At 37.0% G+C, this 15,148-nt stretch overlaps 1 protein-coding gene across 3 annotated transcripts in view; it reads right to left on the bottom strand.

The window, feature by feature from the left end:
* Window positions 1-205: 205 nt before the first annotated feature.
* Window positions 206-15,148, bottom strand: part of MCC (MCC regulator of WNT signaling pathway) — a 373,218-nt gene continuing 358,275 nt past the window's right edge. For all 3 annotated transcript variants that reach the window (XM_063454100.1, XM_063454101.1, XM_063454102.1), the window contains 3 exons: window positions 9,398-9,489; window positions 1,482-1,604; window positions 206-1,050 (listed from right to left, as the gene is read on the bottom strand). In XM_063454100.1, coding sequence (XP_063310170.1) covers window positions 870-1,050; window positions 1,482-1,604; window positions 9,398-9,489 — 396 coding nt within the window. In that variant the 3' untranslated portion in view covers window positions 206-869. The remainder of the gene's footprint in view (window positions 1,051-1,481; window positions 1,605-9,397; window positions 9,490-15,148) is intronic.

A 15,148-nucleotide genomic window follows, 5' to 3' on the forward strand; every position in this document is an offset into this window, starting at 1 on the left:
TCCTAGCTTAGTGTTACCCCGCTCCAAAACAAGGTGCAATTGATGAGGTTTATTTTAAACCCTAAGCAACCAATGGCAGAACAGAAAGACAGTTGTCTTGTACGTTATGAAGACACACAGATTGGCTAATATTTTAACTTGAGCACATCATTAAAAAAATAGTCTCTGAATATAGTTTGACAGCTCCCACCCTCCCCACCCCCAGTAAAAAAGGAAATCATATCATTTCTACTCACAGTGTATATAAAGAAACACAAACATTCTGTCTGATAAGAACCGAAGGATATGGTTGTACTGAACACCCCTCTGGCAGAGCAGAAAAGGCATTGTGATGTATTGGTATATGTTTGCTGGAGATTAAATATGTCAGTTTGTGTTTGTTTTGCTGGTACTGATCATGGAACTGCACCTTGCAGTGTCCTTAAAAGCTTTTATGAATATCCTAGATTTATTAAAGTGAAACAAAATGAAGGTGCATCTTCGCTCTGCAGCAACGTTATTTGTGTTAGATTCAACACCCCTGCACCGCTCATACATCCTCGCATTATCCTGTCGTGCACTGAATTCCATATTTGGCACACACCGTGTTTACAAATAGAACACAGAGGATAAGTCGGTACTGCCTCAATAGGATTTTGAATTTGAAGGCTAGAGCTCTGTTTGGAGCATCCCAATTAGTCATACACGTTCCTCCCACAATGTGATCTGTATAGAGAAACATATGTACAGCCAGCCCTAGGAAAGATCTGACTGCCAAAGTACAATGCTTTCGGTGGGGACAAGGAAACACTGGTCTGTGTAGTGGACATATCCATAGCCCAGGTTTGGCTCCTTATGATGGCTTACAATGGCACAGGCTTGAGTTGGGTTCACAGTGATGTCTCATTGGTATGAGGTCTTGAATTCTCCTCCTCTAGTAAAGCTATTCTTTGCTTCAACATCCGCACTTGTGTCTCATGCCGCTCCACCATCGCCATCATCTGGGACTCCAGCTTCTTCAGCTTGTTTTGATGTTTCTTCTTTGCTTTCTCATAAGCAGCAACAAGGTTACTGTTAAATGACAAAACAAGATCATTAGACTAAGTCAAGCTGCCTGGATATTGTCTTACTGCCTGTAAGAGCAAACATTTTGAAAAAAGCTGTAATATTGCAATCAGCAGTCATTCCTTTTTAGAGAGAAGGGGTTTCTGACAATGTAGAAGTGACTAGCATTATATGGTGTCCGTTTTCATTCACAGTAGCCAAAGGTTCTCTATTCTGGTACCCGTCTCATATGGTTTCAAACTATGCGGTACTCTAGCACTGCATCCAATCATCAGGTATTTGTACTTATATGAGATGTATAGCTCACAATTTAAAACTCTTGGCCCTGATTGATACAATTTTGCAAATCTGATTTTCACCTGAGCATGTTGATCACCCAAGCTGGAATTCTAGAACCTGCTATATTTTCTTCACTGGGGATTTAAGAGGCATATTACCTGTTGGCTCGTTTCAGATCATTAACAAACTCGGCAGATTGCTGGTGTCGAACTTCGCTGCTCCTTGTCAGTCTTTCTAAAGCACTCACCAGCTCCTGAGCTCTTGATTTCAGCTTTTTCTCCCTGTAATAAAGGTTAATAATAAAGAGGAGACCTGGAATACAGTTGTAAGAAAGACTTCCCTAATACATCTAAAATATAGACTAAATGGTTATTAGTCCATTCTATAATAACTGGCTGTTCCTTCATTTGGCTTACCATTTAAAATGTACTGAGATGAGCCAGTTCAATGCAATAAATAGTCCGCATAGTAAACCTCTCTGAATTGCAAAAATAAGCGTATTTCCCATTTCAGTCCAGTAAGTGTCAGTGTTTCCTTCTTGTAAATCAGCTGCGTGTGCTTTATATTGCTCCATAACGTTACATTCAGCATGATGTTATTTAAAAAAGGATGGATTCTCCTTTTAACAGAAGACAATTATGGGACACATGGGAAAATGTGTGTGTATATATATAGAATACAATAGATATATATATACACACATACTCTGTATGTAGATGGCTGCACTCACGGTCTTTAAATAAAAATAACTTTTATTCCAAAATAGTTAAAAACATATGATGATCCTGATCCCATTAGAAACGTTGATCCTGTTTTTAACTATTTTGGAATAAAAGTTACTGATTATTTAAAGACCGTGAGTGCAGCCATCTACATACAGAGTTTGGTTACCGGAGCCCTGGTAGTGCACCCCGCCACTTTATTCACCTGCAGCCTGAGTGCAAGGAATTAATAGATATATTCACACATATTACACACACACACTATATATATATATATATATATATATATATATATATATATATATATATGTATATATATACACACACACACACACACACACACACATATATAATTTCAGGAAGGTTATGTATTGATACATCTGAACAATAACTTAATAAACTGCTACCACTACTGAGGAGTTAAAGGGGAAAGAAGAGTAAAATATCAATATCTTCATCATATTGCTATGTGTGTGTGTATAAATATATTGTGATATGTGTTTTTGTGTCTCTCATATTGTGAAGTGTGAAGTGTGTGTGTCTCAATATATTGTGAGGTGTGTCTCCAAATGTAATATGGTATGTGTGTGCCTGTGTCTCTAAGTATAATGTGATGTGTGTGTAAATATGTAATCTAAACACATACACACATACATCCAATAATAAGGGGGAGTTTTGCCTTCAGATATTGATTGCATGAAGGTCCCTTGGGTATTCCTTTATTTGGATTATGTATGTGCTTTTGCTCTAATTTGCAGAGTAGTTTAATTCTGTAAGTAAAGGTATCAATTATTCAAATTATTTCCATGACTGAGGGCTGGTTTCTATATATATATATATATATATATATATATATACACACACACCAAAAGCACTGTATTAAATGATGGCTGGTGGTAGATCGGGGTCGTATTTATACAACCACACTAAGAGAAGTCATTTAATAGGAATCTTTAATCAAAGAAAGGTAGTGTTGAATGGCATCATGACATGCTCTGGCAGATAAAGGGCTGTGTGTGTCTCTTGGTAAAAACACATTTTCATATGACGAATCCCCAAGGTTCTGCACTGTGCACATTCACTGAATTGGAACATGAGCAGCGAGTATGCTGTAATTCACAATGCTTTTTGGAGATTCTGTAGCAGAAGCAAAGATTTAAATTCCATTTCCTTGAATATAATACAGACACAGGTTAGCCAGAGTAGTCTTCCTCAATAAAGAAATAGGTTTTTGTAATTTTGACATATACATTTATAAAACCTGTCTGGTTCTCATGAGAATCTAAGCTACAAAATAGATTATATCAGATGTGCCTAGGGCTGAATTTAACCCTATATGCAGCTGAAAGAAGGACAAAAATATAAAATTACTAGTAATCTTCCTATTTTATAATTTGGGTTTAATAAAATTTGATAAAATAAACAAAACAATAACCCCCAACCCTTTATAATGTCTGATCAACTCACTACAACTGAACTCTAAAACAGGAGGTGGTCTACGAACAGGAGTTTAACTAGACCCGAAGCCGCCAATACACATGCGCAAGCCACCTAGTTAGCTTTTTGTACTGCTGCCAAAAGTTACTATTGTTTGAAATAACAGCCATACTTTTGCTGTGAACAATAGAAGGGAGTTTGAATTTCGTTCGGGATACCGCTGTCTGGAATAATGGAACCTGATCAGGGCTTTCTGGTCAAGCATCCTAGTGGTGACATCTCTGATTTATTACATCATAGTCTAATGTTAAACATCTCTGCTTGACTTGGCAACTTCTTGCTGAGTAAACTGATGGATCAGATGGAATGTTACTTCTCTTGAGACCGTTACACTTTGCCGATTGCATTACCTCACACAGATCATACACCGAGCGTATCTAACTGGACGATGCTTTACTTTTCTGGTCACTTTTTTTTGTTATCCAATAATTATCAGTGCATTAATTTTTCTTTAACACGTTTCATAGACAAAGCAAGCTGATCCAATGGTTTGGGGGGCTTGGTACCCTAAATATAATAATGGTATTCTCAGACTCTGTAGTTTATTCACTAAAGTGTGAGATGTAGTAGGTTGTAAAGGGATACTCTATGCACCAATACAACTTTATGCTCCTGCAGTCTTACTGCTCAATTCTCTGCCATTTAGGAGTTAAATAACTTATGTTACCATTTATGCAGCACTGGCTACACCTCCATTCTCTTTGGCTGGCGCAGTTTACATGAAAAAACGGTTTTCATTCTTAATAACGCACAATGGGCTTACTTTTTTTTATCACATGAACTTTATTATGTTAGCACCCATACCTCTTACTCCAAATTAAAGGGACACTATAGTTACCTGAACAACTTTAGCTTAATGAAGCAGTTTTGGTGTATAGAACATGCCCCTGCAGCCTTACTGCTCAATCCTCTGCCATTTAGGAGTTAAATCCCTTTGTTTGTGAACCCTAGTCACACCTCCCTGCATGTGACTTGCACAGCCTTCCATAAACACTTCCTGTAAAGAGAGCCCTATTTAGGCTTTCTTTATTGCAAGTTCTGTTTAATTAAGATTTTCTTATCCCCTGCTATGTTAATAGCTTGCTAGACCCTGCAAGAGCCTCCTGTATGTGATTAAAGTTCAATTTAGAGATTGAGATACAATTATTTAAGGTAAATTACATCTGTTTGAAAGTGTAACCAGTTTTTTTTTTTCATGCAGGCTCTGTCAATCATAGCCAGGGAAGGTGTGGCTAGGGCTGCATAAACAGAAACAAAGTGATTTAACTCCTAAATGACAGTGAATAAAATAATTTAGGTGACTATAGTGTTCCTTTAAGTAATCTGGGAGTAACATTAGCCTTCTGCAGTGAGAGCAATGTTTACAGGGTTAACATGCCTCTAGTGCCTGCCACACTGAAAATTACTAGGAGGTGCTTCTGCCTAAAAAGCAAAGTTGATTGGCACAGCGTGACGTTCTGCCACACTTGCGCACTAGTCTCCCAGTGCTTCCTATGAGAAAGCATTGGATCGGCATGTTTGTATTCCTAATGCTGTAGTGTTCCTTTACTCACACATAGGATGTTCTTGCAGGCTCTAGCATGCCATTAACAGATCAGAAGATAAAACATAAAATAATCTAATTTTAAACACTGTGAAATAAAGGAAACCTAAAAATTAAATCTCTCTTTACAGGAAGGGTGCAGAGAGGCTCTGTAAGTTCACAGCTAGGGTGTGGCTAGGGTTGCATAAACAAAGTGATGTAACAACCAAATTGAAGAGAATAAAGCAGTGAGGTGCAGGGACAAGCTAAAGTTGCTGTGGTGATCAGGGTCTCTTTAAATCCAGAATTTTTTTTTCTGTTTTTCTGATTCAGTAATTTAAAGTTATATTTTGCAACTCACCACCACATACAGTGTAACAAATGATGGTTTACTATTTACTATATCTGACATAGAAGTTGATTTAATATAATTTGAAAAAATCAGTTTAAAATTATCAATCGCTTTGGCATCATATTATTTTGAATCTCTACATGAATTAATATCATTTGAATTTTGACTGGCCGAACTCGATAAATGTGTCATCTGGTCGAAATGGAATTTGAAATGTATCAGACATAGGCAGAACACTTTGGACAAGGTTGAAATGTATCAGAAATTTTCCCAACTTGCAAGTTGAGAGGGTGGAAGCACTTGCGTTTCCTATAAAGCATCTCTTTATAGGGATGGTCTGAAAGCCACATGGCTGTAATTTATGGCTCCCAGGACATTGGGCAATTCTCCCCTCCTGCCAGCCTTCATTGAATAAAGGAGAGGAAATTATTATGTGACAGCAGCACCCTGGAGAAGGTGGGCTGACATATTCTACTCAACACCATCAGTCTTCTGGATAGAAATGAATGCAACTTAGCATCTGCTCCATCCCAGGTATTGCTCTATGCCTCTTGGACAATGGCTCCAAGTCATATTAAAGAATGTCATAACATTTTAGGTGAATTGTATGCGTCAAGGGATACCTCTCCACAATTCCCACAACTCTCAAGGATTCCAATAAAACTCTCTGGCGTATGATGCTAGGGGCCCTGCGATTCCTCAATGGTCTGTGTGACTGGCCAGCCTTGCCCTGATGACAGTGAGGCTCCATGTTAACATAGCTCCTCTTGGCAGCACTGATTTTCTTTTATTGGGTAGTATTGACCTCAATGAATGACACATGTGTGTGTTTCAATTAGCAAATGCATCAATATCAATCAGCTAGTTGGAGCAGTGTTAATGTTACCTTAGAACTGGAAATCTCTGATTTGAATCCCAGTCAAAGCGCCTTACCAATAAATAATGTATCATTATAAAGTGCTGTGGACAATGTTGGTGCTATATAAAATGATAATAATTCTCACAGTTGGGGGGCGGAGTCTGAATTCCATGCAGAGCGGACAAGTTTCACACGAGCTCCTGCACTCTGAAACTCTTTTGGGGTGTTTCACCCGAATACACGATAGCCACACTGTCTGCAAGTCTCCTAACTTGTGAGTGGTTCTCCACAACTTACCAGGCTCCTGTAACCCACCAAGAGATGGTAGCTCTCAGACTCTCAATATAGCTGCACTCCTAATATTTTGTTCAGGAGAAAAGGGGCATTCATTTTACATTAAATATCTACATATGAAACATAATTGTATATGAATAAAATTTTAAAAACTGTGAGAAATTAAGAAATAGTTTTTATCTTACTTCTGCATGGAATTTTAACTGTGAATGTAATAATACTGTTAGCTTTTACTGCAATAAAATACCCATATTTGTGTTCAGCAATGTTTCACGAGTGCAACCCCTCCCCCACCCTCTTTCCCCCACATATACAGGGTTTATGAGGTTCTGAAGTTTTTGGGGAGTTTTTACACATTGAAATTTACCAGATTGGTTTTGCTGCCTTTGACACTGTATAGCAGGCCAGGAATGAAAATTAACCCCATAATGGCATACCATTTGCAAAAGTGGATATTTAAAATGGGGTATGTCCAGTCTTTTTTTAGTAGCCACTTCGTCACAAACCCTGGACAAAGTTAGCGTTCATATTTTTTTTTTATTTTTTTTCACATAAACAGCACTTTTGCTCATGATAACTTTGTTGTGATATGTTTAACTGTTTTGATACACTCAAATTTGTGTTCAGCAAAGTCTTCCGAATACAGAATTAAATATAGGACTTGCAAATTAAATTCTCTAGACTTTCTGCCTGGTGGGTTGTCAGACAGGTCACTCAAAATATAATTAACAAAATCACTTAATTATGCAAAAAGATTACTTGAATATACATCGCAATTCTGATACAACTGAGATACTGACAAAAACTGGACCGTTGGTGTGCTTTGGGAACCACTGCTTAAGGGGCTTGACAATGTTAGGATGTTATGGGTCCCCGAGACAGGGGGGATATGATAGAAACATTTAAATACATAAAGGGAATTGTAGCGGAATGCAGTATTATAATCCACGATCTCCGCTGGTATCACAGGAAAATCCACAGTCAGCGCTAGAAAGCAAGGCAATATCCCAATTCTCCCAATAACCGGACGAAACACAGTCTGGGAGTCAACTAACTTGCTTTATTCACAGACTTCCATATTTATGCAGTTCCCCTTGCAAGGGGTTTCCTTACAGATGTTACAGGGGATTTCTCCCATCAGGCAGTGTAATTATCCCAACAGGCATTGCTGCACGAGAGGGATACTCCCACTAAAATGGACGATTAAGTGGATTATCCCCTCGTGCAGCAGAACTGACAATTCACATAAAAATCTGTATTTCACATACTATTCATCGTTTTTATACGAACAACCGTTCGGTAGATAGCTGGGGTCTGCGGGCACATTTAGTGAGAATACCGCTCAGATCCCAGCTAAACTAACCGAACGCCGCACAAAATAATTTAACCATCGAGTTCGGTTTAAAACTACCGAACACCGATGGGGAACATAATGTGATGAGAGCGGAACTCCCGAACGCTCTGGAAGTCCAGCGGTGTTCGTATCATCGAGTAGCCGTTTTCAGTTCCAGGCACTCGACGACCGAACACCGCTGCAGAGACTAAGGATCCAAGAGCCGACCGCCGCATGGTCGGTAGTCGAACGGTGGCCACCTAGGAGAGCCCTTAATTACCGATTGCAACATTGTTGCAATCGGTTAATGAGCGCCACACGACTCTAAGTGTGTGGTCTACCTGGGGAGCCCGTATTCGTTTGACGAACAGCCCGGATAGCCGCGGTTCGTCGAACGAAGTGTTTGCATGCTGGTAGCTTACGGCTGCCAGCATGCGAACTACCATAATACAATACACACACAGCAAAATATACACAGTACCCCATACAGCCTACGGACAACCTTTCTACAGTATAGTCCAGAAGTGGCTAGGTTTGCCACAGGAATCAACACAGTAAAGGAGGAGACTATATTTAAAAGAAGAAAAACTACCACAACAAGAGGACATAGTCTTAAATTAGAGGGACAAAGGTTTAAAATAATATCCAGAAGTATTACTTTACTGAGAGGGTAGTGGATGCATGGAAAAGCCTTCCAGCTAAAGTGGTAGAGGTTAACACAGTAAAGGAGTTTAAGCATGCGTGGGATAGGCATAAGGCGATCCTAACTATAAGATAAGGCCAGGGACTAATGAACGTTTTTAGAAAATTGGGCAGACTAGATGGGCCGAATGGTTCTTATCTGCCGTCACATTCTATGTTTCTATGTCTTATGGTTTGACTCCTAACTTTGTCAAGCCCTACTCTAAGAACCAAAACAACTTCACCCCATTAAAGTGGTTACGATGCAAGGACTATGTTTGTACATTTTTGATTTTCAAACCTAATTTTCATTTGAATTAATGAACTTTGATTTGATGGGTGTAGCTCTACCTCTCCTAGCTGTCAATCAAACAGCCAGGAAAACAGTCGTTCTGGTTAGGAAGATCAATTTTGTCCAACTTGTGCATGTGGTGTTCCCATGCTAAACTTAGACTGAGCTACTCCGAGTTTAGAGAGCGATTCCTTCATCCTTTGTGACGATGTGATGAGCGCAGCTGTTCCTGGGGGGAGAGCGGAGGGGGGTAGTGGAACTGTTCCTGCTAGACAGAGGTTTATAGGATAAGAATAGACTTCCATAGACCCGGAATGAGACCCGGACTGCATCTGTAGGCAGATTCACTTAACAGTATATTTATAGGACATTTCCATGGAAAGCACATTTTTAATTCATTATCTTTATAACACAATATAATTGGGGAGGAGGTCTGTGGTTTTCCTTTAACAGCTCAAATGTCATCACAACATGTAATATAATTTTAGCAAATGCTGAAAGAAAAGGGATACTTATGCTCACCTTCTGAGTGCACTAGTGAGTTCTGTGGCAAGTTCACCGTCATTATATGTTCGTAGGTCTGACAGAGACAATGCTGATCCCTCTGTGGATTCCTAGAATGCAAAGCAAACATGCGAGTTATGTTATGGGGACTTCATTATGTAAACATTTCCTCATCCGATTTCTGTTCAAAGACGTCCTCTACACACTGACATTCATTCCTATGAGTTCACATCTGAATCAAAATAATTATAAGTATCTTATTGATTGTTCTGGAATCAAAAGCTCCACCAGACTGTGTAATTATCTCCCCAGCCACCCTCAATAAATCTAACAAGGTAACACAGAAACATGGTAATCTATGATTAAAAACCTAAATAAACCTCAGATCCATCAATATTATCCTTTAACACATGTTTATTCGATTTATCACAGAGAAAGCACTCCCCCATTTGTAGCAATTTCCATTTTTTTCCCCAAGGAAAAAATTATATTTTCTGACTACAAAAGAGCAATTAAATTCCTCTCTAGATCAACAAGCGGATACTATTAATGATGATAATTCTGAATATATTGCTTTGCTATAAACAAATCAATGAATCAACAGATGCTTTTTAAATTGCTACATCTGAAATGACAACCATTACATCTAACAAAGCCTTTTTGGTGCACAAACCCTGTTCCTCTCCCTTTTTTAACAATGTAAAAAATTTGCCTTTTCCCCCCAGAGAAGGGGCAATTTTTATACATTGCCTAAACCATTATTCCTCACTGAACAAGAATTATCAAGGTCTTCAATTGGTGTCATTACACACAGCATAATGATTCTAAACGCGGCTACTTTTTGCTCACAGGGAAGCATTGATTTAATGGTTCTCTATGAAGGCCATCAGAGTGGCAGAGAGCAGTGATTGCCTACATGCGCAATATGTTAACCTGGACTTAACGGAGATCGTCAGCATGGATGATCTCACAAGAAGTGGCTACTGACTATCCTGGTCCTGGATTGCAGGTAGATTATTTTCCTCAGAATGAATCTGAAACATTAAAGAAACACATCTAACTTTAAAAAAAATATGTGTTGTATATAGTGTTGCTTTAAATGGACACTCCAGAATCCTAAATCACTTTAGCTTGCTGAAAAGCTTTTATGTGTGAAGAGCATGTCCTCTTTTTTAATTTTGGAAGTAGTACAGATTCCAATAGAAATTGACACTTTTATAAATTATATTGGTTGCACCCCCACGGCTTTTCAAGCATACAACAGATAATGTTACTTCCTGGCTTGGTTAGCTTGTTTGCACTGAAGTCAAGAGGCAGCAATCACCAAGTGCACCTGCCTTGCAAAGACTTCTCATTGAGCTTCAGAAAGTCTGGGCGAGACTAGAAGAGGAGGGCTGAAAAGGCGGCTGACAAGAGATTTGCAGTTTTTGCAAGCTGTGTTTAGATATAACTCCCACAAACAAAATGCACAATTAAATGCATGCAAGTTTTCATTTGAAGTATATCTACTATTTTGTATTTGGGCAGCGAGGTGTCCCTTTAAAGGCATAACGTCTCTAGGAATCTAAGTCCATATTTATTCTTACTGTAAAGAAATCTTTCACGTATAGTTGGTGAAATATTTTTCTTCAAGTCTAAATGGCTGACCTCTCTGAACAGGCCACTAAAGGTAGTGTTTTGTTACCGTTTCATATCTTTGTATATATCATCAAACCTTTCTTAGGATGCTTTTCTTAAGCATTATCTATGTGCAGCCAATCAAATATAGGACAGTTGTTGCAACCTTCGTAGTAAATTATACCTCTCATAATGCTGAAACACACAGTTAACAATTGGACTGATAAATATTTTCTACCTTATCATAGCCCTGATTATAGCCCAAACGATTAACTATTTCAAACAAAAATTTAATTTCCACTCATATTTTCTTTCATAATGCCTGGCCTAATGGTATTTGCTTAAATACTGGTTCCTAAAGAGTTAACTATTGTCTGGGTTCTCTTGGAATGTCAATATAGAATGCTGTCTACTACACAACTACAATATATTTAAAGGGACACTGCAGGTTGATATAGTGCTTCATGTGAAAATAATTTTAAAAGATTTCAGTAGAAATTGGCACTTCCATAAATTAATCTTGTTTCACCTCCCTGGCTGTTAGACAACATGTCCTGTTAATTGCTGTTTTTTTGTAAAAAAGGGATCTACAGCTTTAGCAAGCTTTTTTTTTTTTTTTTTTTTTTTAGATATACCACCAATGAATAAAATGCATATTTAAATGCATACATGTTTTTAATAAGGATATGTCTACTAAACAGTAATTTTTACTTTTTGTGTTTGGGCAGTGGAGTGTCCCTTTAACCACTTAAGGACCAAACTTCTGGAATAAAAGGGAATCATGACATGTCACGTGTCCTTAAGAGGTTAAAGGGTCACTATATTCACAAAAACAACTTTAGCTTAATGAAGCAGTTTTGGTGTACAGATCATGCCCCTGCGCTATCACTGCTCAATCTTCTGCCATTTAGAAGTTAAATCACTGTTTATGCAGCCCTAGTCCTTAGACATGTGACTCACACAGCCTTCCTAAACACTTCCTGTAGAGAGATATCTAATGTTTAATCTTCCCTTATTACAAATTCTGTATAATTTAGAATGTGTTATCTCCTGCACTGTGAATAGCTTGCTAGCCCTTAAATTGTGATTAAAGTTCAATTTACAGAGCAGGAGATAAAAAATAAATAAAAAAGTTAACATCCGATTGAAAATGAAACCATATTTTATTTCTATTTTGTTCAGGCTGTGTCAGTCACAGCCAGGGGAGGTGTGGCTAGGGCTGCATAAACAGAAATAAAAGTGATTTAACTTCTAAATGACAGTGAATTGAGCAGTGAGACTACAGAGGCAATATCTATACACAAAAACTGCTTCATTAAGCTAAAGTTGTTTAGGTGATTATAGTGTCCCTTGAAGGATAAACACTACAAAACCCACAAATTACCAAGACAGAAAAAAAACGGAGGCTTAACACAAGGTATTCCATGCACTATTCTGAATAAAGTAATTCAATCAGTACTTTATAGCTGGCAACAAAATGGCATTGTAAGCTGCAGCATATAATGTAAACAAGGCAAAGCAAAATAATATGGATTGACCTGACAGCACAGATGCTAGATTGGAGAATTGTAAATCGGATTTACACTTACTGGAATTCATCATCCAATTTGTTTATTCGAAAAGTGAATTTGTCTTTTGTAACTTAATCGTACATATTACAATGCTTAGCAAAATATGACAACTGATATTACAAACTGTAGAAAAATAATATTTTTTTTTATATAATTTAAGTTTAAAAAAAAAAAAAACATGCTATAATTGAATCTTACAGAACATTTGTCATGTAACTAATTTGATCGGGAGAATGCCTGACATTGAACTGCATGGTTTATAGTATGTAGCCAGGAGCAGCAAAGTACTGTGTGGCTAGGAGTTGGAAGATGATATCGGATAGGGGTATAATGTAATCACCTCAGCACAGGAAGCTGTCCACTACTTATTCTCAATAAAGGCATGGTTTGATACTACTATAGTTAAACTGAAGGCTTCTTTACAAAGTTTTGAGCAAAAATTCCATATCAGTGCAGCAGGAGCAATCCCATGGACAGAGCTATTCTTTCATTGATTCTGATAGTCAGCCAACTGCATACACACATTATATTAAAGATTACTCCAGCAGATGATTGATGTCAAGGAGAACAGTAGAATACAGTGTACGCTTTATTACTATGTACCTAATACAGTGTATGCTTTATTAGTATGTACCCAATATAGTGTACGCTTTATTACTATGTACCTAATACAGTGTACGCTTTATTACTATGTACCTAATACAGTGTACGCTTTATTACTATGTACCTAATACAGTGTACGCTTTATTACTATGTACCTAATACAGTGTACGCTTTATTACTATGTACCTAATACAGTGTATGCTTTATTAGTATGTACCTAATACAGTGTACGCTTTATTACTATGTACCTAATGCAGTGTATGCTTTATTAGTATGTAACTAATACAGTGTGTGCTTTATTACTATGTACCTAATACAGTGTATGCTTTATTACTATGTACCTAATACAGTGTACGCTTTTTTACTATGTACCTAATACAGTGTATGCTTTATTAGTATGTACCTAATACAGTGTATGATTTATTAGTATGTACCTAATACAGTGTGTGCTTTATTAGTATGTACCTAATACAGTGTATGATTTATTACTATGTACCTAATACAGTGTACGCTTTATTAGTATGCACCTAATACAGTGTATGCTTTATTACTATGTAACTAATACAGTGTGTGCTTTTTTAGTATGTTCCTAATACAGTGTATGATTTATTACTATGTACCTAATACAGTGTACGCTTTATTACTATGTACCTAATACAGTGTATGCTTTATTACTATGTACCTAATACAGTGTATGCTTTATTACTATGTACCTAATACAGTGTATGCTTTATTACTATGTACCTAATACAGTGTACGCTTTATTACTATGTACCTAATACAGTGTACGCTTTATTACTATGTACCTAATAAAGTGCATGCTTTTTTACTATGTACCTAATACAGTGTACGCTTTTTTACTATGTACCTAATACAGTGTACGCTTTATTACTATGTACCTAATACCGTGTGTGCTTTATTAGTATGTACCTAATACAGTGTATGCTTTATTAGTATGTACCTAATACAGTGTACGCTTTATTACTATGTACCTAATGCAGTGTATGCTTTATTAGTATGTACCTAATACAGTGTGTGCTTTATTACTATGTACCTAATACAGTGTATGCTTTATTACTATGTACCTAATACAGTGTATGCTTTATTAGTATGTACCTAATACAGTGTACGCTTTATTACTATGTACCTAATACAGTGTATGCTTTATTACTATGTACCTAATGCAGTGTATGCTTTATTAGTATGTACCTAATACAGTGTGTGCTTTATTACTATGTACCTAATACAGTGTATGCTTTATTACTATGTACCTAATACAGTGTATGCTTTATTAGTATGTACCTAATACAGTGTACGCTTTATTACTATGTACCTAATACAGTGTATGCTTTATTACTATGTACCTAATACAGTGTATGCTTTATTACTATGTACCTAATACAGTGTACGCTTTATTACTATGTACCTAATACAGTGCATGCTTTTTACTATGTACCTAATACAGTGTACGCATTTTTTACTATGTACCTAATACAGTGTACGCTTTATTACTATGTACCTAATACAGTGTGTGCTTTATTACTATGTACCTAATACAGTGTGTGCTTTATTAGTATGTTCCTAATACAGTGTATGATTTATTACTATGTACCTAATACAGTGTACGCTTTATTAGTATGCACCTAATACAGTGTATGCTTTATTACTATGTACCTAATACAGTGTACGCTTTATTAGTATGCACCTAATACAGTGTGTGCTTTATTAGTATGTACCTAATACAGTGTATGATTTATTAGTATGTACCTAATACAGTGTGTGCTTTATTAGTATGTACCTAATACAGTGTATGATTTATTAGTATGTACCTAATACAGTGTATACTTTATTAGTATGTACCTAATACAGTGTATGCTTTATTAGTATGTACCTAATACAGTGCATGCTTTTTTACTATGTACCTAATACAGTGTACGCTTTTTTACTATGTACCTAATACAGTGTACGCTTTATTACT

This window comes from Pelobates fuscus, chromosome 5 (assembly GCF_036172605.1).
Source record: "Pelobates fuscus isolate aPelFus1 chromosome 5, aPelFus1.pri, whole genome shotgun sequence".
In the NCBI taxonomy this organism is placed as follows: domain Eukaryota; kingdom Metazoa; phylum Chordata; class Amphibia; order Anura; family Pelobatidae; genus Pelobates; species Pelobates fuscus.